Genomic DNA, 26,261 nt, shown 5'->3' on the forward strand with positions numbered 1-26,261 from the left:
ACACCAAAGGCCCCTGGGCATGTCTTCCGGGATCCTTCATATTTATCACCACTCATGAGCAATGAAATGGGCTCCATGCTGACAAAGCACTCATCCTTTGACCATGGAGGCTGCTCTGCAGCAGTCAGTTTTCTCACAGTGTTTCCTCCTGGTGTCTAGAGGGTGGCTGTGGGCTGAGCAATGCCCATATTTTTGGCCAACAGCTGCTGTGCTCAGCACTGCTCTGAGCAGAATAACACATTTCTCACAGAAGACCAGCAGCTGAACCCATCGAGCAAAATGCACCTAAGTCCCCACTAGATAACATGCAATGATTGCATGAATAATCTGAAAATCCGACTGAGGGAAATTTCCTGTCATGAAACTCTAGTTTGAGAAAGCCTTTCCCCACAGTGGTCATCCCACTACATTTTAGCAAGATGATTCCTCACTTGGCAAGCTGAGGGCTGTGGGAAAGGCAGGACTGGTCGTTGCTGGCCCATGCTTGGGACTGCTTCATGCTGGCAGACTGCAGGGGAGAGAAGGGACAGGCAGCAGAGTGGGCTGCAGTGGGGATCTCCTGGGAAAAGAGCTGTCAGGGTGTGAGTGGAGGCAGAGCAGCAGCTGGTGCTGTGAGGTTGCAGGCTGCAACTAAGGCTGTGCCAAAAGCTACCTGGTTCATGAGGCATTGCATCAGAAAATAAGGTATCTGTCAGGATTTGTGACAGAGGTCCTTTGGGAGTGCTTTTCCAGCATGTTTAAAACTGTCAGTAAGTGTATGGAAAAGATGGAGTCTGTTTCCAAACTGTGGCACTCAAGTGAGGGAGGAATGCAAAATAATCTTGGAGATGTGTAGGTGGCAGTGCTCTTACACAAAAGCTGTGACTCGCCATCCCACAACTAAGAACATCTAATTTCATGCCCAAGGATTCAGATGAAAAAGCTGCACAGCAGCACTCTCTGAAGAGCTGAGAGGAAGCTCACAAATTACCTATTTCATTCACTATGTTCTTTTCTTGGCAGATATTAAGAAAGTGAGGGAAAAATCATGCTATCAGAAAAATGTTTTTTAAATTCTTCCACAGCATTTTTGTTAGGATAGGCACCCACATACAGATCCTTTTTTCTGTGTTACTGGACTAAAACAGGAATGGCACCAGACCCTGGAAACCAGAACTCATCTATAATGAAGGTATTGAATAGCAGAGTTATCAGTCCCGGAGTTCTCTTCCTGTGCCTTTAAGCTGCACTCCTTCATGTAAGGGCTTCAGATGGAAGGTGGGCAGTTCTGCCTTGCAGCCTATGCTAAAGCCTAGTGCCTGAGAGCACTTGGTTCATTGTCTTGAGAGCTGCAGGCTTGAATTCCAGCAAGGATATGGGATACAGGCCCTTCACCTCCTGAGCCACGTGAATTTCTCCACTACAGAAGTTAAGTACTATTTTCAATTTAAAAAAAAAAAGTCATTGTAATGGCATTTTTCAGGAGCCCTATTTGAACAGCTTGCACAAGGCCTGCTTTGAATCCATTCACTAGATGTTCTCCAGGAATTTACACCTCATCCTACCTTGCTCTGGAATTTCAGCTGGGCAAAGCATCTGATTGCTCACATCAAGACAGTTAAGAGCAAGCAAAGGGAAATGCTAGCTGCTAGAAAATTTAGACAAGAGGAAAATAAAACACCTAGAAATTTTGGATGTGGGAATTTTTCTTTCAGAAAAGAAATATTGGCTTCTGGATGTACAAGTTTAAAGCCAGCCTATGCTCTAGTTAGGAGAGACACCTCATTATTTCAGTGTGTCTTTTCCTTTCTGAAGCCATGTATAATTCTGTGCAGTAAACATGTTATTCACTGATTCTCCATTATATGTATATTTTTTAAAAGCACATTTCAAATGTTAATGTGCTAAACCTCATCCCTCTGAGGAAGACATCATGTTAAACCAGCAAATTATCAGTAATGTCTCCCTATCAGCCAGCAAGAAGTTTTATTTTTTTTCCCACAAACATTCTCAGGTAATGTTTAGCTGTGATTTCCACAAATTATTCTGCACTTTACAAAACCTTTCCTCATTTTTCAAAGCATAGAGAGAGCTCTGTCTCTCAGATTTGCATCTCAGAACTTTCAAATTCACCACACAGCAGCATGGGAAAAGGAAAACACATTCCTTCAAAGTCCGTTGCTACAGTGTTCCACATCGGTAACTTCAGTGGGATGCTTTAGACCATTTTCTTCCTGTTCTTTGAAACCTTGAGACAAATAGTTTGATTTTTCCCCATATAAAAGGCAGCCTACTTTACTATATAAATAATTAACCATCTTTAGGAATACACGGTTCCTGCAGACACCATGAAAACAAAATTCTCTTTGGAGTTATTTGAGAACTTAGGACGGACTTAGGAGAGGTCATCCAGAGGGGTGATGGAGTCTCCATCTTTGGAATTACACAAAAGGCATTTAGACTTGTCTTGGGCAACCAGCTGTAGACGGCCCTGCTCATGCAGGGGAGGTGGACCAGCTGATCTCCAGAGGTTCCATCCCACCTCAACCCTCTTGTCAGCATCATTATTACATGGGAATGCATATGGATGCAGGAGTACAGGAGCATATGTGCACATCAAGAAAACAAAATGTTATTCATATCCAGTGAGCTTAAGGTAAAATTTACTCCTTTTCTGGATTGAGATCAATATTTACCATTCAAGGAGCCTAGGGGCAGAGCATCTGATTCATAGGTCCTAAACAAAACTGGCTGCAGTTTATTTTTAAGCACAAACTAGCTGTCAAAGGATTAAGAAAGCATTTGGGAGAAAAATACAATTTCTGCTTTTCATCCAGGTGTTCCACACAGTGTTAGAAAATGGCCCTGATTTTAAGGTGAGCAGAGTTTGCCAAAGAAAACAATAGTATTGGTAGGATTGTGTCTAATAAAGAATAAGAAAGGGTGATCAGCCATGAACACCTCTGTGAGAGGCAGAGACCTGCTCACAATGGAAGCTCCCGTGCCAGCTGCCGCCACCGTGCCTTCCTCATTGACTTCCACATATGCCTTATGGACAACGTTTGACAGCACCAGAGATTTTGCAAATGTCATTGCAGAAAGGTCAACTTTTGGTTCAGTGAAGATGTCGGTCATCCCCATCTCTTGTAAAGCCTCGTTGAGGTTAAAGGTGCCTTCCAGTTTGAATCGGGGGAGGTAAACCTCCACTGTTGTCTCAAACATCTTCTCTGAAGAGGCCCACAGTATTAAATTTTCATAGGAAATTGTGCTTTCAATCTATAAGATGGGGGGGGGGGGGGAAAGGAGATTAAAATAGGCGGGAAGCTTTGAAAAATTTAGATCTTTACCCAGTGTTAATTCAGACAACTGACTTCCAGGCCTCGTCTGTGACATGTACTGCCTTACCTGCTCCAGTCCACTGACAGATCCATCAGCCACATCACCTGGCAGCAGGATGATCATGCTCAGTGACTGCTGAGCATAAGGGAGTTCAAGGATCTGAGCACCCACCTCCTCAATGTAGCCCAGTTTAAATTTGGCTTTCTGATACATCATCTGCACAGGTTTCTTTCTGTTCTATTGAAAAGAAAATTACACAGTCTGTTAGGCAATACAGCTCTTACCAACACCGCTACCCAGCAGGGGAGGCAAGTTCAGTTCCCAACAGACCCAACAGACTCACAGGGCAGCTCAGCCCTGGACATTGTTAAGCTTTCTGCAGTTCTCGCAGAATCTAAGGTGAATAATGTTAAGATTTACAGAATGCAGATGTACCTGATTCAGTTTAAAATCTCTCTGAACTGTTTTTTCTTCCTCAAACTTGTGTTCCCAGGATGCTTTGAAGTAGAGTACATTCACGAGCACCAGCAATGCATGTCCATCAATCACACCAGGGGCAAAGAGTTCCTTGATTTTACCTAAAGGCAATTTTGAAGCACAGAAGTAATTGTCAGTTGTCAATAAGACTCTGGACTGAGATTTAATTACTGGTCTGTGAACTTAGTTTTGGAAAAACTTAAAAACAGATATTTAGCTTAAAAACACAGTTCTTGGTTTATTCAAAGGACAAAAACAATATAGGTAAACAAATGGCAGATTCCTCTGCCCTGTTACCAGCCAGGGAGGACGGGGGAACTGGGGGTCACCGAACACCCTGGTGTTCTGAATCTGCATTTATGGCTGTTTGCAGGAGCAGTTTGTCTGGTCAAGCCTTATAGATACTACTGCAATTTTCAGGCCAGGCATAAGGGTGAGAATACAAAAGTATTTGGCAGCAAACACATCTTTAACTCAGAAATAATTTAGCTGGTAATTTACCCTAATATTTCAAGAGAGGATGGGAAGACAAACAACCTTTAAACAGCGTAAGAGTGAACAAGTGAACACACAGAAATGTGAACAGGTCTCTGCTTTTCCTATTCTGGAATTTCATTTGTTGAACCCATGTAGGAAGGCAGTGATAGAATGGCTATGGTTTTGCTTTGTTTTACCTTGTGTCTCACTTTCAACCCAAGCATTCATTTTCCTTCTGGCAGCTTCAACAGCACCATGGAAGTCCACTGTTTGCAGCACTGCTCCATACAGTTCCTTGGTACACGTTAGAAATTGCTGTAAAGCAAAATAAAGATTATGAATTAGTCAAATCTATTAAGCATTTATTGCCTTTTGAAGGAAATCAATAGTTCAGTAGTATTTTAGAAATGGGGAGGGACCTGTTGAATCCATAAGGCAAAATTTCATTTTGGAACTGTCAAGTGTCTGAAGTTTATTCAGAGGTTCTTTGAAGAAGAGATAATTATTCTATTGCATAGGTTAAAAAAGTAAATAAGTAAAAAGAAAACCAGAAGAAAGTGTCTTCTCATGGAGAACTGCATAACTGAGGTCCAGATAAAAAATTAAAGAAACAGAAAAATATGCAAGATGAGTTCTTTGATGCTTAAGTATCCAAATAATTGACAGAAATAATTGACAGAAAAGCAAAGACGTGACTAGCAAGTTAGCCATACCAAGTAGTCTCAAGACCACTCAGTCATTCAGTAGGAAAGGAGCGAGAAGTTCAGAACAGCAGCCCTGTGTATGAACCTGTAAAACACCCCAGGAGATAAACCCTCTCCAAGCTTACTGCTGCCCCAGCTGTCCCACTTGCAAGGCCTGAAGTAGGCAGTTTTCAGACAGCTTGAATAGGCCATTTTTGGCTGTAGGTTCTCCTCTGGCTGAGTGTACGCACATGCCAAAAGTGAACAGATCCCTGCCTTATTTTTGCTCTACAGCCATTGATAAACATAGGGTGGCTTGTTGGGTTTTTTTAAATAAAATAACTGAAAGTTGACAGTTTTGTCTCTTTCCCACCAGCTCAAGAGCTACGGATCCAAGAAGTACATCGGGTGCTCCAAAATACACACAAGGGGGCAACAGTGAGGCTCACAGGTACGGGGAAGCTTGAGGTCATGGCCACAGCAGTTAGTAGAACGCAGGTGGCTTACCTGCTGGAGTTCAAATCCTTGTTGTATAAAGAGATTGTTGGCCAAGGTTAAAACGTATTTTTCACCAAGGTTTCGTAGTTGTAAAAGCAGCACCTGGAACGCTTTATGGTTAAGGTCTCCCTCCTTGTTACACTGGGAGTAGCACAAGAACAACAATTAAAATTATTCCTCTGTATAGCTTTGGTTGCTAATTTGCATCTTAATTAGATAACACTATAAGGCTAACTCCTACTGTACTGATTTTTAAATCCAACTAGTCCAAAATTTCTAGCCTGATCCTCCTTCAGATGAGATCACTGAAGGCTTTGATACAGACTTACTGGCCCTTAAGAAAATAACACCTTGTATACGGCATTTCCTAGAAGATTAGGCAGACTCCGAGCATGTGATCCTGACTCCCTCCAGTGGCAAACCCTAGTGCTTCACCTGCACTAACCCACCACGCAGTGAAGGCAGGGCTCCCCACGCAAGAACACACCTCTGAGAAGGAAGGCTGATCCTCCAGGCTTCCTTCTGGCTCCGTTTCTGGGGCTGCACTCTCGTGATCATACCCAAGGCTCATTCTTCCTGCAGCTTTCCTGACATGGAGCACCTGCAGTTGAAGATACCGAGTTACAGCAATTGTAACTGGGATAAAACCGTATTCCTTGTTTAAAAGCTTTGCTGCGCTGTATTGGATACATGTGTAGATTCACAAAAGACATTTTCTCAGTTGCACCCATCAGCTGAAATGACAGACTTGAACTTGTTCATACATTCATGTTCAGACTCACATTTCTGTATTAACAGACCAAGAAGAACTTGCACTTAATCCCTCAAAATGTTACCCTTCACTACCTCAAAATATTTGATATTTTTTATTTGATTTGTCTTTTCATTGCTACAGTTACCTTAAATTTCAAAACAAAAAGTTTCCCCAAGCAAAGAGATAAAAATAAATTTTCTTTGAAAACTTCAAAACTGGCTTCTTGCAACCATTCTTAACATTTGCATCAACTTAGGAAACAGATCAAAACCGCAGTGCTCTTAATGGAAGCCAGTCCTTGTTTCTAATGCACAAATATCTCAATGAAAAATTTTCAGCAGCGTCTCCATTATAATAATGTTGCATCATATATGGATTTACTCTCTTTTTATAGAGGATACTGATATTGGGCAATTCCCATTACTTTCCTAAAATAAGCAGGAGTCCCTGTCTAAAGGATTGATGTGGCATGGTTATGGTAGCCAGGGGGCTGCAGGGATATTTTCTGTGCAAAGAGAACAGACTCTGAGAGAGTGTCTGGGTGGGCACAACAAAGGTCAACCCACCACACCCTGGCGAGAACCTCTCCCTTAGGATTGCTGGTCTTTTACCATTCATGGGCTCATGTAAGAAAGGAGAAGAAAGGTTGTAGAAAGCAGAACTTGCACTGCAGGGAATAAAGACAAAGTGTCTGGTCTTCTTCACCTCCTCCTTGCCCACCTGGGTCTCTGTGGGGTGAGACATTTTGACTCTTGAATGTCATAAGGGACAAGTGAGCTAATGCTTCCAGCCCCCCAGGCGCAACCTCTTCAGGTGTCTGCAGCTCTCCCCACTGCCCACCCAGACTCCCACTTTCGGGATTCTTATAGCAACCACAAAAGGAAACGCCTGCCCATAATTCTGAAACAAAGCCTGATATTCTGCCAGCAGGCTGGGGGAAAGCCAGAGTGCCCCACTGTGCTGTATGACCTCCCCTCAGTCAGCCCTTGCTCCGTGCTCTTGCAGGGGGGCACGATGAGACTCACACCAGCAGATGGCAGGGATCATAGTGCTCCAAGCACGACTTTGGCAGCGTCTGTGCCTGCCCTTGTGCAGGCTTCCTGTGAGACACTCACACATCTGTCGTGCTGGGATGGCCACATTTCTATTAAAGGAACAGCAAGCAGTGTGGAAGCACCTCACCATGGTTCATTCATACTCACTTTTTCTATCTGAGCAGCAGTGTTGTTTTTTGCACCAAGATGGATCAGGGCCAGGGCAACAGAGATGCTCATTGGAGAGAAGACAATATTTGTGTCCTCTGCACTTCTGTTGAGCTTTTTGTAGAGATCAAGGCAAAATTCAGTAACTGGTCTAGATACAGAGTCCATCATGAAGTGGCTGCTGAGTGGGAGCACAAAAGAACGAAGAAATTTAATGTATCTGGCTTAGCTAGACCACACTGTGAAGCATCTGTCTGCCCTGAAATTGTCCCATAGCTGGTTGCTGACCATAATAAACACCTTCGAAATCCTGAGAGTTTTAATCAGCCTTGCACAGATCAGTCTATGAGGCACAGCAGGAGCAAAGACACAGAGGGTCTGCAAAATGGACCCATGCTCAGAACATACGTAAATTCCTCAGAAAGGACCCTTTTTCTGCCTTATCCCATGCTGTGTCTTATTTCAACTCATGGTATTGAAATTAGACAGGTATGGATTAACACTTTCCTTCTCCAAAATGGTTTGATGCATAGAGGTGCATGAACTCTCCTCTTTTAACAACATACATTAGTGACAAACCTGGTGACAGAAACTAAGCCTGCATATAACCATGTGTGGTAACCAGAGCTGTGGTGAGGGGGTTTCAAACAGCAGGCTTCTAAAAATAAAATCACTGTCCATTAAATGTCTTCATACATGAAAAAGGGTCATTAACAGCTATGGAGACTGAACTACATATGGAAACACTAACAGTTTGAAATACACTTTTAGCTTCTTAAGAGTTTTCCAGGAGCCACAGCCTGAGGAAGGATGCACAATTAAAAATTCCGAACAAAGTAATAGCTCAAGAGACCTGAAAAGAAGCCTGTAAGTTCCTGCTCAGTGATATGATATCTGTCACTCTGTACCTTTGTACTAGAAACATTACAGTCTGATACCTCTCCCATGGGTCATTTATGTTCAACCCACTCCACTAAGGACAAGTTAGAACCAAGTTCAGCTTGGTCCTTGCAAGGAGGAGGCCATTTGAAAAAAGGGGGATAGAATCTCCTTTCCCAAATCTTAGGAGAATTGTAAAGGTGTTGTGTAGATACCAGTGGGATCACACAAAATTTTCTGGAATTATTATACCAAAAAAAAAAAACCAAAAAAACAAACAAACAAAAAAAAAACCAAAACCACATCACTTTCAGTATCAAACAAATATTTTGAACAAATAGCACTGGTCTGTGTTCCAGAAAGATTATTTACTTAGGGGAAAATACACAGCCACAGTATGGAGACAAGTCCTTCATGTGTCCCGTGGCACAGATCTGGCTGTCTCTACCTTTCAGCCCACACTGGGGCCTGCATGGGTCAGGTCCAGAGAAAGCTGCCAGAGCTCCTCTGTTGAAAAAAGGAGTGAGTGCACAGCCAAGTGGCTCTCCCCAGTGCCCACAGATGGCCACAGCACAGCAGGCACTACTCTTCCTCAGCCCTGTCTGCTGTGAAGCTGCAGCCTGCAAGTTGAAGTTACACGAGGAGCTCCAGTCTGTGTCACCAGAGGTTAAAGGTGGAAAGAGGCTGGTGCAAAGCTGAACTTCAGGACCTTTTATCGGCAGGGCAGTTGTGCAGCCTGTCCTGGGCTGTTGGTGCCCCTTTGAGAGTTGTTTTGAGCCCTCTGGGGAAGGGGTTTCCTGGTGCTGGGGACCTGCAACCTATTCCAGCCAAAACTCTCCTGTCACCCTGCTCTCCCACTGTGGCCCCAGTTCTTCTACCACAGCCATCGCTCCCTCCCTTCACAGAGAGCCTGACCTTCACAGAGTTTTCTTTATTCAAAGAGCTATTCAAAATGCCTTGCACTGTTCTCAAGATGCAGCATGCATGCTACCTCCAGCTCAGCCATGAGCCAGGCATGACTTTGCGTGGAAAGCTGGGACTCGGGTGCCAGAAGTTACCAGGGCATTTAGAGTTGATATGGCTGAGCCAAGATGCAGCATTTGTCTGTGAAACCATCTTAGCCTGCAGCAAGTGCCAGACAACAGGAATGAACTCAGACCACAGGAAAACAGAGTGAGCCTAAAACAGATTGCTGCAGAGTCTTGGAAGAGGTGGAAAAGTAAAGTTTCTGAATATATGAAGGTACAACATGTGGCAAATGCAGACATTCTTGCCATTTGACTAACTCAAAAAGTACAGCAACAATCAATGCTTCATCCTGTTTCTGAGTGATGCTCTGTGGAAAGAACCTGTGATGCTGAAAGAAAAGTTCATAGATGTTTCATACTGAGACTTCTGTTTTACCCTGGAGTCCAGAAGTACTTCACATAAGGACCTAATACAAATGGACAAAACAGATGAGAAATATCCAAAGGGTTCTCTGCACAGACAAATTAAAGATGAGTTTTATCTCATTAATTCTGAACACAGCTGTTTCAGCTCTGGTGATAGTAATATGTAATGTGTTAGTTTCATGTAACATGGTTTTCATTTTCCTTTTAGTAATGCAGTCATCTGAGCACAAGACATTGCACTAAATAATTTCTCTTTTCTTCCACCTTCGTATCCTACTATCCACAACCTTCTGAAAACAAAACTCCGTGCATCTTCAGTGCTGAAGTTTGTAGTGCTATACTCCCACATGTCTTGAAAGATCTGAAATGGAGCTGTGAATTCAGTCACGGTAAATGTAGGGCATGAGGCATTTTGTAGGTGTGTCCCAACTTCAGAACGAGTCAAGGAGGAAAAAAAGAGTTAATGAACTTACTCAGTGGGAAGAAGGCACCTCCACCCCACCCTGCAGGGAAAGGGCTGAGTGCCAAGAAAGGAGGGAGAGCCCAGGATCTGTGAACAGGTTTTAAAGTGAGTGTCTGACACACTGATGTGGCCACTCCTTTAGCAAAACCAGCAGGCTGTCACCAGAGAGACATCCAGGTGCAAACACTACAGCCAACTCCATAGCTTTGTGAGTGGGAACTACTTAGAGAGCTGCCCTAGAAATCCAGAGGAAGGGAGGGTAGGTATGGGCTTGTGGAGAAACTTTCTTACTGTACAGTGAAAGGATTTAGTGAACTTTCCTAATCTAAAATGGGGGGGAGGGGGAGGGAACGGGGGGGAAGAAGCATATTAATGATTCCACACCACAAAGACTTCTGTGTAATCTGTGTAATAATCAGACTCCTGGAGCTACTGCAAGGACCACAGCGTTTGTAGAACATCCACAGGGTGGACAGCAAATGGTAATGTCACTTTCAAATAATCTTGGAGTGGTAAGGAGGGATGATCCAGGATCAAAAAAAGTGTTCCAGGAAGTTCCTAGCAACTGTTCCGCACTAGCCACAGCAATTGCACTGAGTATTATTAATAGTGCAGAGCCCCTGATGACAGGAGATCCTTTTCATGATGGTTCAGCAGCTTGTAACATAGTCTGGCAAATGAAATTACTGGCCCTGCAGTATGTGAGCAAGAAGCTACCCAGGAAAGTAGCTTCCTTCAGAAGAAACCACTGCATACCACAGACCTCGTAAAAATTACAAACTTCCTCCACGGCTATGTGAAATGATGAACACTCCTTTTCTACAACTATTCATGATCTGTTCGCTCTTTATAGTTTGTTTTTGGCGAAGGGTAGATGAAATCAAAATAAAAACTGTCAAGGGATAAAAAAATTCTGTGCTGAAAACTGTCATAATTAGTGGTTGTATTAGACTATATTATTCAGTCAACAGGAGGAGGCAGTAAATAGGGTGGAGAAGGTAAGGAAGCTGTAGCCTTGCTGTTAAGGTAATTCTGTATTTCATACAAGTTAAGTAAGAAGGAACCTGTTTTGCCTGATGCCACATGATAATTCCCATTGCATGTTTTACTTATTCAATCTGTGTCCCAATATATTCATTTCTCATACACAGAGGAAAATAGAATTGGCAGAAATTACATGGTCTATCCTAGAAAAAGACAACATGACAGACAGTGCTGTCTCCTCACATGAAAATTGGTAGAAGTGACTTTCTTATTTTTCATGACCATTCATACAAAAATGTGATTCCAAGTGTTTCTGTGCTGATTTGGAGTGAAAGGAACAAACATCACATAAGAAAAATTAAATTTCCTACAACACAGCAATTCTGATCATCCCTAAGTGACATGACACATGCTTTAAATTAAGAACCAATACATTTCAGTACAAAGCAGCTTTTCAAGTGAAATGGTGCCAAGTTGATTTTCCAAACAACCTGGCCTCTCAGGATGCTACTTTTATGCCTGAAAGCTTTTGTTAGTTTGCATCAGTCCCTCTGGTACCTTACATACCTCTTTCTAGGCCAGTTATTTCTGCATAAACAGGCATGGAGGTGCATTGGCCTCTTACAGGCTGTACAGTGACAAGTTATTTGCTGTGCCTGTGTGCAGCTGCACAGGCATCTCTGCAAGCCTCTAAACATCATTGCCATACCCAGGAGCTCTTATTTTAATATCAAAGACTGGCACCCCCACTAGCAAAACAAAATCTGAATACCACTCCACCCTTTCTCTTTTACAGCATCATTGTTTAAGAACATAAACAACTTCCCTGGCAGCGAGAATCAGTGTAAAGGGGAAATGCCTAAGAACCCAGTCAAAGAATTGCATGCCCTCTCTCTTGTCTAGTGAACATTTCAAGGCTTTTTCTTGTGCCATGCAAACATGAGTAAAGAAGGAAAATTAACCTGTATCTCTCATCCTGTGGGTCAGGTTGTCCAGGTCACCAGCACCATCACTTTATAGGAAGCCCATTTCTACCAGAGTGAGTAGAGGTGCTCTGAAAGAGCCTCTCCTTCAGCCCTTCTGGAGACATAGACAGAAAAGCATCTACTTTCTCATACAAGCCACTGAGCTCATCAGTCGTGTGGCAATTAGACTTTGCTGGGTGGACAGAGAGGTTCTGGGGAAACATCAAATTCAACAGCCTGTGAAATTTAGGCAAGAATCTTTAAATGTGTCCCTAAAATACTCATTCATGTCCCACTGAAGACCAGCTCCCTTTGTGTGAGCTCTTGAGCCACCTGAATTTTAGCAGTGTGTTTTGCTGCTTGCAGCCTGTAAAGGTATCTCTCTCTCTGCCCAATATATAAAAGGGATGTTTACTTTACCAGCCTGTAGAGTACTTTGGATCAGGAGAAAAAAAAAAAAAAAAGCACAGTTATTTTGGAAAAAAAAAAAAAAAGAAAACAACATAGAATCTTTACCTTCCTGCCCGAAGAGGTTAAATGAAGACGACAGCTGAGTTCTGGAGCACGTTCCTGTCAATACTGTATTAAAAAAAATAATCTCCCCCTCTCTTGTGGGAAAGTTCAGCCTCTAACCAATAATTGCTGATAGCAGCATCTTGCTGTTTAATGCAAATGCCATCAACATGAGTTTCCCCGCAGAAGACTGGGAAACCTGTATCTAGCAATATGCTATTAGCATTTCTCTCAAGCTGCCCAACGAGTCTGGCAGGCAATATCTGCTGGCAACATCTCCTGATTGCAATGCCAAGTCACTCTCAGCTGGAAAACTGGTCATTAACCCTGGAGACCCATGGCTACACTGCTGTGCTTAGTCCCTTTCAGATTTTGATGGGGTCTGGCCTGGACACAGGTGTGTGCAGGGTTCATGCCAAGATTGTTTGGAGCTGAGCTTGCTTGAAGAGATAGAGCAAATGAATGGGAAATGCATGAGCTTTATGTTGCCTACAGCCATCTCTCCCTCTCAGGTAAGGAGTTGGCTTTATGTGCATGGAAGGAGCTTAATTAGAGAAGGGAAGAAGTATTTCCTTGAACTGTAAGAGGAATCCCCAGACAGGGGGTATTCTTTTAAATCGCTGGAGTTAAGAATAAAAGAAGGCCAGGAGTGGTTGATTACAGAGGTTAAGTCTCCAGCATAAAGTGAGAAGGAAGTAAAGAGATGGGAAGCACAGAGCTGTGCTAGCACAGTGCTTGATCTCTCCTAATCAGTACCACTGAGCTCAGGTGCAACACTGGGTTATGGCAGCTGAACTCAGAGATCAAAGCTAAACAAGGGCTCTATGTGGCTTTGCAACACTGAAAATTTTATGTCTTTCCTTTCTCACCTCTTCTTTCTTCCTACAAAGCGTAAAACTGGCTTTGGATTCATAGGATACTTATGGGATCAAACATGGTAAGCAGGGAAGAGAAAGAAGGCCCCCCAGCACCGTCCTTCCCTTCCCACTCTTTCCTTCTAGTGCGGAAGCTGGATCACCCTCTTCAGGCACAGCACTGTCCAGCTTTGCTGTTCCCTGCTCCTCTGCCAAGGTCTCAGCCTAGCTGGCCAAGCACCAGTGCTCCAGTACCCATCTGCAAAAGGGAATTCATAAGCAATGCAAGATAAAAGGATAAAATGACCATTCTCATTACCTCTGTTCTTTTCCTTGCTTTTTTGCTTCCATTTTCCATTCACTTTCTTGTTTCTGTTTTTTCTTCCTGCATGTTCCTGTAGTGTTCCTTAGTCTTCCTCCTCAATTTTTTCTTCCTCTATTTTTAAAATTTATTTATTTATGAACATTGCCTTACCATGTATCTTCTGATGCTTTTCTAGTCCAAGCTTCTTTTCAGTGACAGCCTAAGTATTTTTGAGTATCTAGCAAGACTTTCCTTCTTCCAGTTTCCGTGCTTTCTCCCTCCCTCCTATATTGACATAATTCCTCCACTGATTTATTTTGCTTGCTCTGGCATATATTCCCTCAGAACTTCCCTGACATCAACTTAACTGCTTTGCCTCAGGAAATTTCAATGTAGGTGCAAATTCTGTCTTTTCTAGGCCCTTAGGACAGTATAGTCACAGAAATGTACTGCTTTTCCAGTGGGGCCAATTTGCCCTGAGGTGCATTTTTCAACTTTCAGAACTTCCCCACAAACAACTTTTGCTCCCACAAGACATTGGGATGTGTCCCTTCTCCTCAACCAAATGCTGGGAGCAAGGAGCAGGCAGTGACTGTGCAGATGAGCAAGTGACGAGGTGAGCAGGCACACAGCCCTGCAGTTTGCAGCTGCCTGCCAAAGCCAGCCACAGCTTGCTGTTTTTCATCACTGGATAGTAATGCCCTGTTGAAAGGTGAGGTGGAGCACCCTGTCAATCTGAGCAAGTCCTCAGCTATGCTCCCTCTCTCCACTGTAACCAACACCTTCTAGCATGTAAGAGTTCCTACACGTGAACTCCCACACAAGTTTTCCCATGTCCTCCCATGCAATTTCTTGCCCAAGGCTCAGAAGCCACCAATGAGTAGAACAAAACCAGTAGACTGTAACATGGTTTCTCACACCAGCAAGAGCCCCGTGGATCCTTCTCCCTCACGTGCTGCAAGGTGGAAAGGCTACACACTGGGACTGGCAGAGAAAAGGGGCAGAAGTGAAAAATGAACCTGAGATTTTCATGGGCAAGCCACCCTGTTCGTAAATGACCAATAAAGTGGGTTTGCCACATGTGGGCCAAGACAGCTATCTCTAACATCTGCTTGCCTTGCACAGGCTGGGATGTCTTGGAATTAGTCAGGAGGTGGAGAAAGACGGGCCCCACCCTGAAGCAGTGTTTCTCTCTTCTTTCATGGGATAACCCTTCCTGGCCAAGCTATCACAAGGAGAATGCTTCCATAAATTTGTGGGGATATGCCAAATGCTCTGATCAACATTTAAACAGACTACAGCCTCCATTAAATGAAGACTGGCTCCTGAGCTGGAATGTTTTCAGAACCTGAAAAAGTTGAGAAAGCAATGTCTGAGCTTTTCTCCTTTAGGAAATCTCATCCAGGAAGGAAAAAAGGGATGGGATAATCTGCCAGAGGTTTTCATCAGCCTAGCAGACCAGCAGAGATGTAGCAGTAAGCATGAAATGGCCCGATGGACAACTGGAACTACCTGACAAAGAGTCAGTGTCCAAACACAAACTGTACAGAGCAGAGGCAGCAAGTCCACCTTCTCTATGCATGGACTGCCTGTGCAGCTGCTTAGTCACCAACTCCAAGCACGATGTCCTGACCCACAGTCAGTCCTGCAGGAGAGCCAGTAGAAGCCACAGTGATAACAGCCCTGGATACATCTGACCCCAGCCTTCAGAGCAGATCAGACAATGATGGGGTGTGTCAATCATGTCCAGGCATTCCGGTATCACTGAATTTGAGCCAGTAAAGATCTTTGCAGCTAAGCCCTTCTCAGACAGGATGGGCTCACAGTAATTGTTGTATTTTTCATTCTTCTGACCACTACCCCTGTACAGAACATCGGATGCATATCAGCAAAGACCCCCAGAGGTCTGCAGGGTCTCACCTCCCATTGCTTTTGGTGCAAGTTATTCTCCTCAGTACCCTCAAATATATGGGCCAAAGACCCCAGTTAACCCTCTGGCATTAAAAGCCATTAGAGACTATTAAAGTAGTTCCACCGAGGGAGCTACTGAATCATTGTGACTAAAGGCTTCTCAGGGGTTGTTAAGTTCAAGAATCGAAACAGAACTCCTCACAATAACCAGTGCTGTGAGGTTGAAATGATGCATATTAGGGGTTGTTGCATGTTCTCATTTAGAGATCCCTTTCCAGTTTCTTTCAGACCTGAGGTACCAAGAGGATTTCCCAAGTAAAATGCTCCTCTTTTGAGGATACGTAACTGAATTCTGCATGTATCCTGACCACCTAGTAACACAGTCCTTACTGGGAACTATCATCATGTGGCTCAGAAGGGCAACCCAGACATTCACTTAGTTGGGGTTTTATTTTAATTTGACTTTGTGGCCTAAGTGAATATTTTTATTTCTATTCCTATAATTTATTGGAAGTCAGGTGTGAACACTGACACTGTCAGTGAACACACAGACTGAGACTAGAGGTATTGTACATTTGACACAGGTTTTACAGTGCTTTATTCTGAACAGTAATTAGGTAAACGAGTACTGAACATATGCAGCAGGAAGTCTTTAGATAGAAATGAAATCTGATTACCATAATCTCACGTGGAATTTGAAGACTAGCAATTACAATGTTAATTTCACTCAAGTTGAAGTCCTTATTTTTCTCATGCTTCAGTCATTAAGTAACTGTAAGGAGTTTCCTTAATGCTGAATCCAGAGCTAGAAATGGCAGATAATCTGTGCATGAAAAGTGTGGCACTTCCAGTATTAATCCAACTGTGTTCTAGCCTTGAATTGCATAATGTTCTTTTCCTTAGGATATATAAAACAGGGTTCCTCGTGGCTGCAGTGAACTTGTCCCATCTTCCATGTCTGAAGGGAATGAGTCAAAAAAGGCCACACAGCAGAGTCCAACCTCCCCAGTCTGGGAACTGATGTAGCTCATGGTGAAGAGTCTTCTGGAGACACATATTGTCCCCATTATTTTTGCCTCTGGTGTCCACAGGCCTCAGTGTGGCTGCTGTTTCACAGGTGCAAATTCTGATGCCAGCCTGAACTGTTGTAACTATGCTGCAGAACTTGTGCACTGCTTCACTGGGTGTTGGCAGAGTCTGGTAGGACACCTTGGACCACCAGAGTGTGGCCAGGTACAGGGGGAGAGCTATCATACCACATGTCCACATTTCCCCTTTTAGGCATTAGGAATCCAGAGAGTGTGAGTCACGAGGGAGAGAGGTTTAACTAGGCAGCAGGAATGCAGCTCTTCCTCCTAGAGCCCTTTCCAGCACCTGGTCTATCTTAAATGAGGCTCTCAGTTCACTTCATTTCAGGAAAAAAGTGTCACAGACGAACCAAATGTTCTTGTTGCTGAAACTGGGATACTTCTCAATAAAATATGGTGCGTTCTTCACAGTGGAAATTATTCTGCTACAGGGGAGAAAACAAAAGGAGAGAAACTAGTTCTGCTGCATATGTAGAGTACATTGTATTACTCAGCCAATATATGAACCTCTTAGATTTCCTTTCAAAGGTGATAGTGAGGAAGAAAAGCTTTACAGGAGTGTGCACCATCACAAATGTAATTGTGCTTTTTCATAATGAACATGCCCCACCTAAGGAGAACAGAATCGGCCCGAAAGAATCACATTGCGGGTTTTGTTGTGTCTAAACAAAAAGATAAATGGATGGTCAGCTTTAAATTCATCTTTGTGTTGCAGAATCCGATATCCTGGTACCTCTCGGGAGTCACCACCTTGTTCATTTACTTCCAAGGAGACTTTATGGATGATCTTTGACACAACCACACCTTTCGTCTCACACATCTCAGAGAAATCTGATGCACTTTCATTGAAGATATTTGTCATTCCCAGGCTTTCCAGAAGTGGCTTCAGGTCATAGTCACCTTCCACGCTAAACTTTGGAAGAAATACATTCACTTTGGTGTTGGCCATCATGCTGGGATTGGTCCACTGTAATAATGTCTCAGGGGTCAGTGCCTTTTCCAGCTGGAAGAATAAGGGAACAAAGGAAATTAATGAGCAGTCCAAGGAAAGAGAGAGAGAGGGGGGAAAAAAGACCATTCCTGAACTTGTCACTCCTATCAAGACTCCAAAAAAAAAAATTAATTAATTAATTAATTCACAACCGTAGCATTCAGGCTTAACACACTCTCAGTTACATTGATGAAAGTATGATTGAATCCATGGGACACACCTCTGGAGCAGCATTTCTGCATGCGGTCTTGTGGCAAGCTTTAGATAACCAATCACCTCAACAGCCAAATGAAGGAACCTGAGGAAGACAGTCCCTACCCAAGTTACACCTGGCCAACTGGCAGAGATCCAAAAGTCTTTATTCCTGACCCTACAGAGTAGTGAAATTGCTGGTATTTGGGACAGAAAATCCAAATACAGAGCCTGATCTTAAACAAACATGCAGCCGTCCACGCAATTTTTTTTAAAACTGGAAAGGGAGGAAGCAGAATGTGGGTCCACAACAAGCTGGTATGAGGAAAGGCCTCGCTTGCATTTTATGATAGGTGTGTTCCATAATTTACTCCAACATATAAAAGTATCTTACAGCTGCAAAGACAGATTCTGCCTGCCTTTAAAATTTGTGGCTAGTTGCAGCAAATTAAAAAGGAGACTTGCGTGATCATCAGTATTTTAATCCTTAAATAATTTTAATATTAATTAATATTATTAATTAGTCATTAATAAACTTTGAAGAGGGGTGAAAATATGTTCTAAAATTTTCACAGAGAAATTACATAAGAAATTGTTGTTCTGTAGGAAATGCCATATTAATTTTCACATTTATGTGCAATTGTAATTAAAAATGTCTCGTTTTCAGGCACCTCTGCTTAAAATTAAAACTTGGAGAAGTGTAAGACCTTAGTAAAATAAATCATGGATACATGTCAATTGAAAAAAAAATAAGGACACCAGAAATAAGGGCACCTTCTACACTTTATACTGCTTTCTGTGCACTCCTTATCTAGAACAAAGCCTCATTTACAGCCTCACACGTGGACATGGTGAAAATGATGATGCCACAAAGACTAGGAAAAGAGAAGCAGAATGAGAAGGTAAATTCACAGGAAAGTTATTTTTTGTTTCCTTATGCATTGCTTCTAAACAACAAAAATCTTCCATAAACATATGGCATTATATGGGCTGTTTCCAAAGGAAGTATCATAGCAATTCTGTTTTTTTCTCTCACCTTCTCCAAGCCAGTGGTCTCATCTTCAATCTCTTTGGGAAGGAGAATGAGCATGCTTATATGTTTGTTAAGGCATGGGAGCTCAAGAATGGCAACATTTAAATCTTTTACATAGCCCAGGCAAAAAGTAGCTTCCAGATTCATCATCTGCACTGGTTTAGTTTCAGTCTGCAAAACACAGAGGAAAAAATCTATCATTCCTTTTAATTCACAGATACAATGGTGGCAGAAGAAAGTCTGCAAGCTTGCATGGAAGTGGTAGATTGAGTTACCACCAGAGAATTTGTTGGCTTTCATAGGTAATGAAAGCAGCAGTGAGAGACTCTGTTGGCTTTTTACAGTAGGCAGCTTTGCAAAGAAAAGTGGAAGAGAATTCTAATTAATACAATAGCAACATATTGGGGATGTGCCTTAAAGAGCAATTTAGCTAGTATTGGTGGCCCTTCACGCCTTTTCACAGAGTGCTACCAACTACACTGTCTATGTGGCATTGTAATGCTAGCAAGTGTCAAGCACTGAGCACAGTTCAACAGTGAAGGTCACGCTGTTCAGACCAATAATTGATATTTTGGTTCAGGAGTTGAAACAGAATCAGAAGAAATTTCAGGCTTACCTAAAGCCCTAAGTCTTTGCTTTTGAACAAAACAAAACACTTTAGTTCATAGGGAAGATTTAAAAACTGTTCTGTCCACATGAAAACGTTGAAAATTCAAATTCAGTAGAAAAATGTTACTTTAGGGGAAAAAACAACCTTGAGATGTTTCACTTAAAAATCTTAGTGTTGATTGTATGATTTTAAAACTTTTTTAGCTGGAACTATTGGCTTATGAAATAATTTATGAATATTTTCAGTGAACATGAAACTCTGACTTTGTTTCTGCATCTCTCTCTAGATGTATGTGTGTGTGTATTTGGAATATAATCTCTTTATCTCACAAATGTTGTGCAGCTTTGTATCTTGGCTTAAAGTTGTCTGATTACAATGTTCATCGCTAGTCACAGATTCCTGAATGCACCAGCCACAGGTGCTGTTCCCACTTGAGCCTCATGGCTAAGCAGGACCAATATGCAGAGAGCTGCAATCCTGAGCTTGACTAGAATGAGGAAGATTGATGGGATAACATCTCTGAAGAGGAAAACACAGGGCCAGGCACCTAAGGGATGTACTCAAAGAGGTGACACAACTGCACACATTTCACTAGCTCAAGAAATGCAATGTGCTTCACCTCTGCAGGGTTTGGGATGCAGCCTCTTGTACCTGCAACCTTCCAATCTCTTGGAAAAAGCCACCCATGCACATGAATGCTCATCTCCTTGTATACAATGGATGCTTCTGACCAGTTATACTCAGCTCATGTTGTCTAAACATACTCCCAGGACAGTCTGGAACCCTTGCAACACTGTGTAGATAGAGTCTAAGAATGCCATGGTAATAAACATTTCTCATTTTCTCTTGTTAGCTCAAAGTTTGCATTTTCATGAGAGGAAACAGCACCTTTCTTTTTTTTTTTTTTTTTTTTTTCCCAGAACATACCTTGTTGACTTTAAAAGGACATTCTTTGATCTCTGCCTCTGGGAACTTCTTCATCCAGTTTGTGACAAAATAAGCTGCATTAAGTAGAAGGATCTGAGTCTGGTCACTTACACTATCCTCATTCAAAACATTCTCCATTTTTCCTGTGAACAGGTTTAAGATGGTTGTTAATACAACAATACATTAACAGTATATCAAATGCTTTAAGCAAATATGGTAACATTTCACTGAACTAAACACATTTGTGTCCTGCATCTCACAGATAAAAGATTTTATTTCTAACAGAAAATTTCAAAAAGGAGCACTTACTTAGAAGCGCAGCTTAATTCTTGATATGGGGTTTGGGATAGAGGCAGATCTTCCAAATGACATGTTTCATTGGTTTATATTGCATGCAATCAAAACTACATCTCCTGCTTTTGTTCAGTACCTTAAAGAAGGTGCTGAGTTTTCAGCACAATTCAACAGGTTTAAGTGAAAAAACATTTGTCATTTGGAGAGCGAGACTTGAAGGGAAGTTTCAAATTAGCAGCTACTCTTTTCTAGACTGACACATGAGAATAAAATAACCGGGATAACAAAAAGTGCTGCTCGGATTACAGTCAATAACCAAATACCGCTACAGACCTCAAAAGAGTAGGTGAACGTCATGTCCCACTCTCTCTGTTTTAGATCTGCTCGAGCACTGCCATAAATGACCCTGAATTCAGAGCACTGGGGAGGCAAGTCCTCTCTTCGAGCGGCACAGGCAGGGCGAGGTGCCTCCCCCCACGGGCACCTGTGCCAGCCTGGGAAGGACCGGATTCGTGCACGGTGTTTCCATATTTGCACCACACGAGGGCAACAGGTGGCAACCAACCCCAGGGCCACCTCTGCTGGGGCTTCCACAGGACAGCAAATGAGAGACCCACATCTGCTTGTGGCACCCTTGCTGGCAAGAGCAGCTGAGATATTAATTAACAGCCTGGAATTCAGAGTCCAACAAGAACTTCCCAGTACAATGAAGCTTTTAAAGGAATTAGAGGGTTCCATGTTTTGGTTTTACATGTTGTGATGCTCCACAGCCAGGACCTGTCATTCTCCCAAACCATCCTGCTGCAGTCAAATGTGAGCAGCTTTCCCCAAGGCTAATACAAGGTCAATCTCACATTTCTGCCTTCAGAAGTGCTGCAGCAGTGAAGTCAGTGATTTCAAAACAGGCTGATGCTGCTAATCCTCATTAATGCAAATAGTAGGCCTAGTCTGCTTTCACTATGTATTTACTCCTAAAGACGTGTCACCAGGCTAAAAAGATCTTTCTCTGAAGAGGCAAACAGCATCCCCAAGGTTAAGCTGTACCCACCGTCAGTTAGCTCTGAAAGGGATTTGTTGATCTTTTGTCGGGTTTCCTCAGTTTTTTCTTTGAACTCCACTAATTCCAGTTCAGATGGAAAAGGCCTCTTTGTGGAGTTGACGAAGTCCTGAAAGACACAAGTAACCAAAGTCATGCGTGGTTAAATGCCATTGGGTAGCTGAGGAGTCAATTATTAGTCGAGGAAAGCTGTTACGTAACTACAGGAGACAACAAGGACGCACGCCTGCATCCAGCACATCACTCCCAAGGTCATCTTCAGTCCGATGGTGTTACATCAGCAGCTGAAGTGACTTGGACATTGCAGGAGTGACCATGTTGCCAGAGTTTGACAGGATAAAACAACCCTCAGTCCAGGCCTGAGCAAGACTGAGCTAGAGGCCACAGTCTGCTCCCATCGTGTCTGTCCTCACCAGGGGAGACATTTATTGCTCTGGATGGGTGCCAGCCTTTGCTGTAGCAGAGGCTGAACAGCAGGTGATCCAATCACAGCATCACTGCAGCATATTGAGCTTTCTGAAATATCACTTTTAGGCTAATGTTATCCTTGCTTGGAACTCTACTCAAAGACAACTTTGGCAAAAAAAACCCCAACACACACAGCATTTTTCTCAGTTTTTTGCAAGGTTCATAAGTTAAAAGGCGAAACACCACCTTCTTCACTTGTGTTGCTTCAATAGTCAGGCTTCTGCCTTCTCAGGCACATTAAGAAAACTAAAGCTTAAAACTAAAGCAGTAATTACTTGGGTGTGTGAACTGGACACACACTTGCACCACCAATTTTTTTATACTCATTTTCACTCATACTTGCAATGCAAAGACTTTGATGTGGCATAGAAGTTATGCTGCACTCAAAACCAAACTCACTAGTGACCTAAACCATATTAATGAAAGAACTAAAAGTGTTGTAAGAGTTGCACAGCTTGGGGTCAAGCAGCAGACTCATCCATCCTCCTACAAACCTTTATGGCAGCAGACAATATTATGCTGTTTATCATTTGAGTCCAGTGAACCAACAGCCAAAAGTAAGAGAATTTATTTTAAAAAACATTGCAGTCTGACACCATAATCCATCAACATGATGGCCAAGCAATTCATAGCACCAGGGTTTTCCTGCAGTACTTACTGTGGTAGGATTGAGAGACTTGTCTACAAAGAGCCGTTTGACCATTTTCAGTGCAAAGAAAGAGCTGAGTTTGGAAACATCTGAAGTTATTGTTTGAAACCCGAAAGAAACATCTTTGACATCTTGTAAATGGAGCACCTGTTAAATGAACATGATAAAACACTAAGCATCTTTTATTATTATTATTATTGTCTAAACATTCCTAGCTTAGCAAAAAATAATGCTAGTTTGTGACCAGAGATGTGGCTTTTTGTATTTAAGCTAATGACAGAGCTTCTCACTGTTGTTACTCAAAAATCATTTATGTATTTGGCATGCTTACATAAATCTAAAAAACCTGATCCTACTAGAACTTTTTCCAAATGCATTTCTTTCCTATGAGCAATCCAAGGAAGCCAGTAGAGCTGTTCATGATGGTGATGTGACTTAGTCAACTAAAAATCCATAGTACAGAGTCATAATGTTTTTGCCAAACTCACATTCCCACCCAAAATCCTGAAGTTTTAATGCCAGATACGTGAGAGTCCCAGATAATCTCCTTTCTAGAAGTGGGCTACACCTTTAAAACTGCTTGACAGACCATCAAGTTTTCTGACTGCTGTGACTAATACATGACATCACATGATATCTCAGCAAAAACTGATCAGATAAAGATAACTGTGTCTGGTTTTGTAGACACGGTACAACTGTGGGTAGGGCTGCTGACCCACACATGGCCACCTCCCAACTCCTGGGAATGACAAGTCCAGTTCTAGGAAATACTGGGGTAATTATGCCTTTGTTCGAAAATAACCCTATAAATATGAATTACAGTTTTAATGCCTACTTATTACAGGATCTTTGATGGTGGCTGTTTCATTACAGGAAGCCTGTCCAACCCTCCTCACCTGCCTCAAATTCCCTCATGAGGCACAGCAGGCACTTGTAACCTTCTTTTCCCTTTGTACATCACTCCTGCTCTTTCGCCCAGAACACAACACACCTTCACATACAAAATTGCTGCTCTGCCTTAGTCACCCCTCCATGTCCTCCCCTCTCCTTGCTCAGTGGGAGAAGAAAGAAATAAACTCCCAACACAGCAGCAGTAGAGCTCTCATAGCCAAACTCCAAGTTCATTTCCTTAGAAACAATGTTCTCAACTTATTTCCTTTTTCTCCAACAGTTTTATCTCTTTGCATATTAAATGCAGAAGGCTTCTGTGCCTGGGAACTAGGCTGGAGGAGAAAACTACTGCAGCTTCTCTGCCTTGGAGAATTTTTGGCATAAGTTTGTTGACTGATGTTCCAGAGTACAGCTGCCAATCCGGCGCCTTTTGAATCTAGTATTTAAAACCCAAGTACAAACTCAGGGGCAGGCAGAAGCTAGAATAGACATGGAAAATAGAAGATATTACACTTAAAAGCATACCAAGCTCTCCTTAGCATCTGTAGTCAGCACTTTTTAAATACCACTAGAGAAATATGAAACGTAAGTGCGCTTGTGTAACAGAGCTCCATTTGTGGATGTGCAGGTTAACTTGTTATTATGGAATGGCTCAAAGCAAATTGCAGACACAAGTGAAAACAAAATAAGGGCAGGGTAATATTTTTAACTTTCCCATCAGAACGACAATGCTTGAATTTTGAAATGGTGAGGGAGCTTCAGGGTACCATTTTAATTTTAATTATTTTTTTAAAATGCTGTTTGGAAAAATTTGCAGTGCTTACAAGATCCATCCCTGAAAGTCTTCAAAGCCAGGTTGGGTAGGGTCCAGAGCAACCTGGTCTAGTGGAAGATGTCCCTGCCTATGGCAAGGGGGTTTAAGGTCCCTTCCCACAGAAACCATTCTATGATTCTATGATTTTCATGGACATATTCTGTGAACAGCACAAGACTCCCTGTAATCCGTGGCATAAGTAAGGGCACAGAAGGCTGTGCTCATGGGTGCTTTCAGTGAATGAGAAAGTACATGGAGGAATTCCCAAGGGAGGAAAAATACATTCAAATATGTAGAGAGTCTTTTTGAGCCAGGTGATAATCAGCATACAACTGCATACTTAATTTGCATTTCATGCACCTTTAGGTAACTGCAGAAACCATGGGGACCCTCACTGGAATAAAAAGGATCCAGCTCAATGTCTGCTTGCACAGAGGCAGCAGACAAGGCTGCAGGGCTGACTCCCTGCACCACAGTGTGAGCTCCATAAACTGATTGAATCATGACTGCCATGCTGGATCATGGAGCTGGAAACCCTTCGAACATCATGAGCTGCTTGTAAGGAGAAACATGGATGAAATTGTGCCCCTTCCACTGCACCCACCTCCTCTTCACAGTACTGCTGGAGAAAGGGGAAAAGTCAGTGACAGGGCTGCTACACATACTTGCTGCTGACAGCAATGGCAAAATCATTTTCAATTCTGTAAAGCTTAAGCATTCTTGAATAATAAAAAAACAGTTACCCAGAAAATGCAGTGATCTGCACCGTGACTTGTAGCCAGAAACACTACGCTAAAAGGAGACAAGGCTTTAATACATCTGTAAGGACTCTGCCATGTCCACTTCCACCTTGTACATGCTTGAAAAGATTTTTCTTTAAGACAGAGTTTCAACCTTTTGCTGTGCAGGGCCATGGAGTGTGGAACCATTGAGGAAATTTGGAGGGATGGTTTGAAGTTTGTCTTACACGAGAACCAGACATCCAGGAGAACGTTAACAAGAGTCAGTAAGAAAGACACCTACAACAGCCATATAATTTTGCAGCCACAGAACAGATTGCTGACAGCTTACCTGTTTAATTTGGTCTGCAGTATCACCTTTTGTAGCTTTATATGCCAGGGCCAGAGACGTTGAGGTACACAGTGGGGAAAAAATAATATTGGCTGTTTTGTCCTTCTCACATAGCTTTTTGAACATATCAACTGCAAAGGCAGTGTTCGCTAGTTGCAGAGCGTCCATTGTCATCCTGAAATGAAAAAGGGAAAAGAGAGGTGACTCAGGTTGTAATTCTAGTTCCTGCTGTGCTGGGGCTGGGTTAGAGCACTGAAAGAGGCTGGCACCAGTATCTGGACTGGGTATCGAGGAGAGGAGAGGAGAGGAGAGGAGAGGAGAGGAGAGGAGAGGAGAGGAGAGGAGAGGAGAGGAGAGGAGAGGAGAGGAGAGGAGAGGAGAGGAGAGGAGAGGAGAGGAGAGGAGAGGAGAGGAGAGGAGAGGAGAGGAGAGGAGAGGAGAGGAGAGGAGAGGAGAGGAGAGGAGAGGAGAGGAGAGGAGAGGAGAGATTCAGTAATAGC

At 42.7% G+C, this 26,261-nt stretch overlaps 2 protein-coding genes across 2 annotated transcripts; both read right to left on the minus strand.

Moving 5' to 3' along the window:
- Nucleotides 1–2,850: 2,850 nt before the first annotated feature.
- LOC309574216 (leukocyte elastase inhibitor A-like) lies at nucleotides 2,851–7,580 on the minus strand (the record flags this gene model as incomplete). Its single annotated transcript, XM_082283657.1, has 7 exons — nucleotides 2,851–3,255; nucleotides 3,385–3,555; nucleotides 3,754–3,896; nucleotides 4,470–4,587; nucleotides 5,463–5,594; nucleotides 5,941–6,054; nucleotides 7,410–7,580. 7 exons carry the CDS (start codon nucleotides 7,578–7,580, stop codon nucleotides 2,851–2,853), a joined length of 1,254 nt encoding a protein of 417 aa, XP_082139783.1.
- A 9,794-nt stretch (nucleotides 7,581–17,374) lies between these two features.
- Nucleotides 17,375–25,935, minus strand: SERPINB5 (serpin family B member 5; the record flags this gene model as incomplete). The annotated part of the gene is made up of 6 exons (XM_082283787.1): nucleotides 17,375–17,767; nucleotides 18,984–19,151; nucleotides 20,518–20,660; nucleotides 21,860–21,977; nucleotides 22,995–23,132; nucleotides 25,762–25,935. The coding sequence occupies 6 exons, from the start codon at nucleotides 25,933–25,935 to the stop codon at nucleotides 17,375–17,377; spliced, it is 1,134 nt and encodes a 377-aa protein (XP_082139913.1).
- Between the last annotated feature and the right edge of the window lie 326 nt (nucleotides 25,936–26,261).

Source organism: Coloeus monedula (genome assembly GCF_965178545.1).
Source record: "Coloeus monedula genome assembly, chromosome: 1".
NCBI classification, from domain to species: domain Eukaryota; kingdom Metazoa; phylum Chordata; class Aves; order Passeriformes; family Corvidae; genus Coloeus; species Coloeus monedula.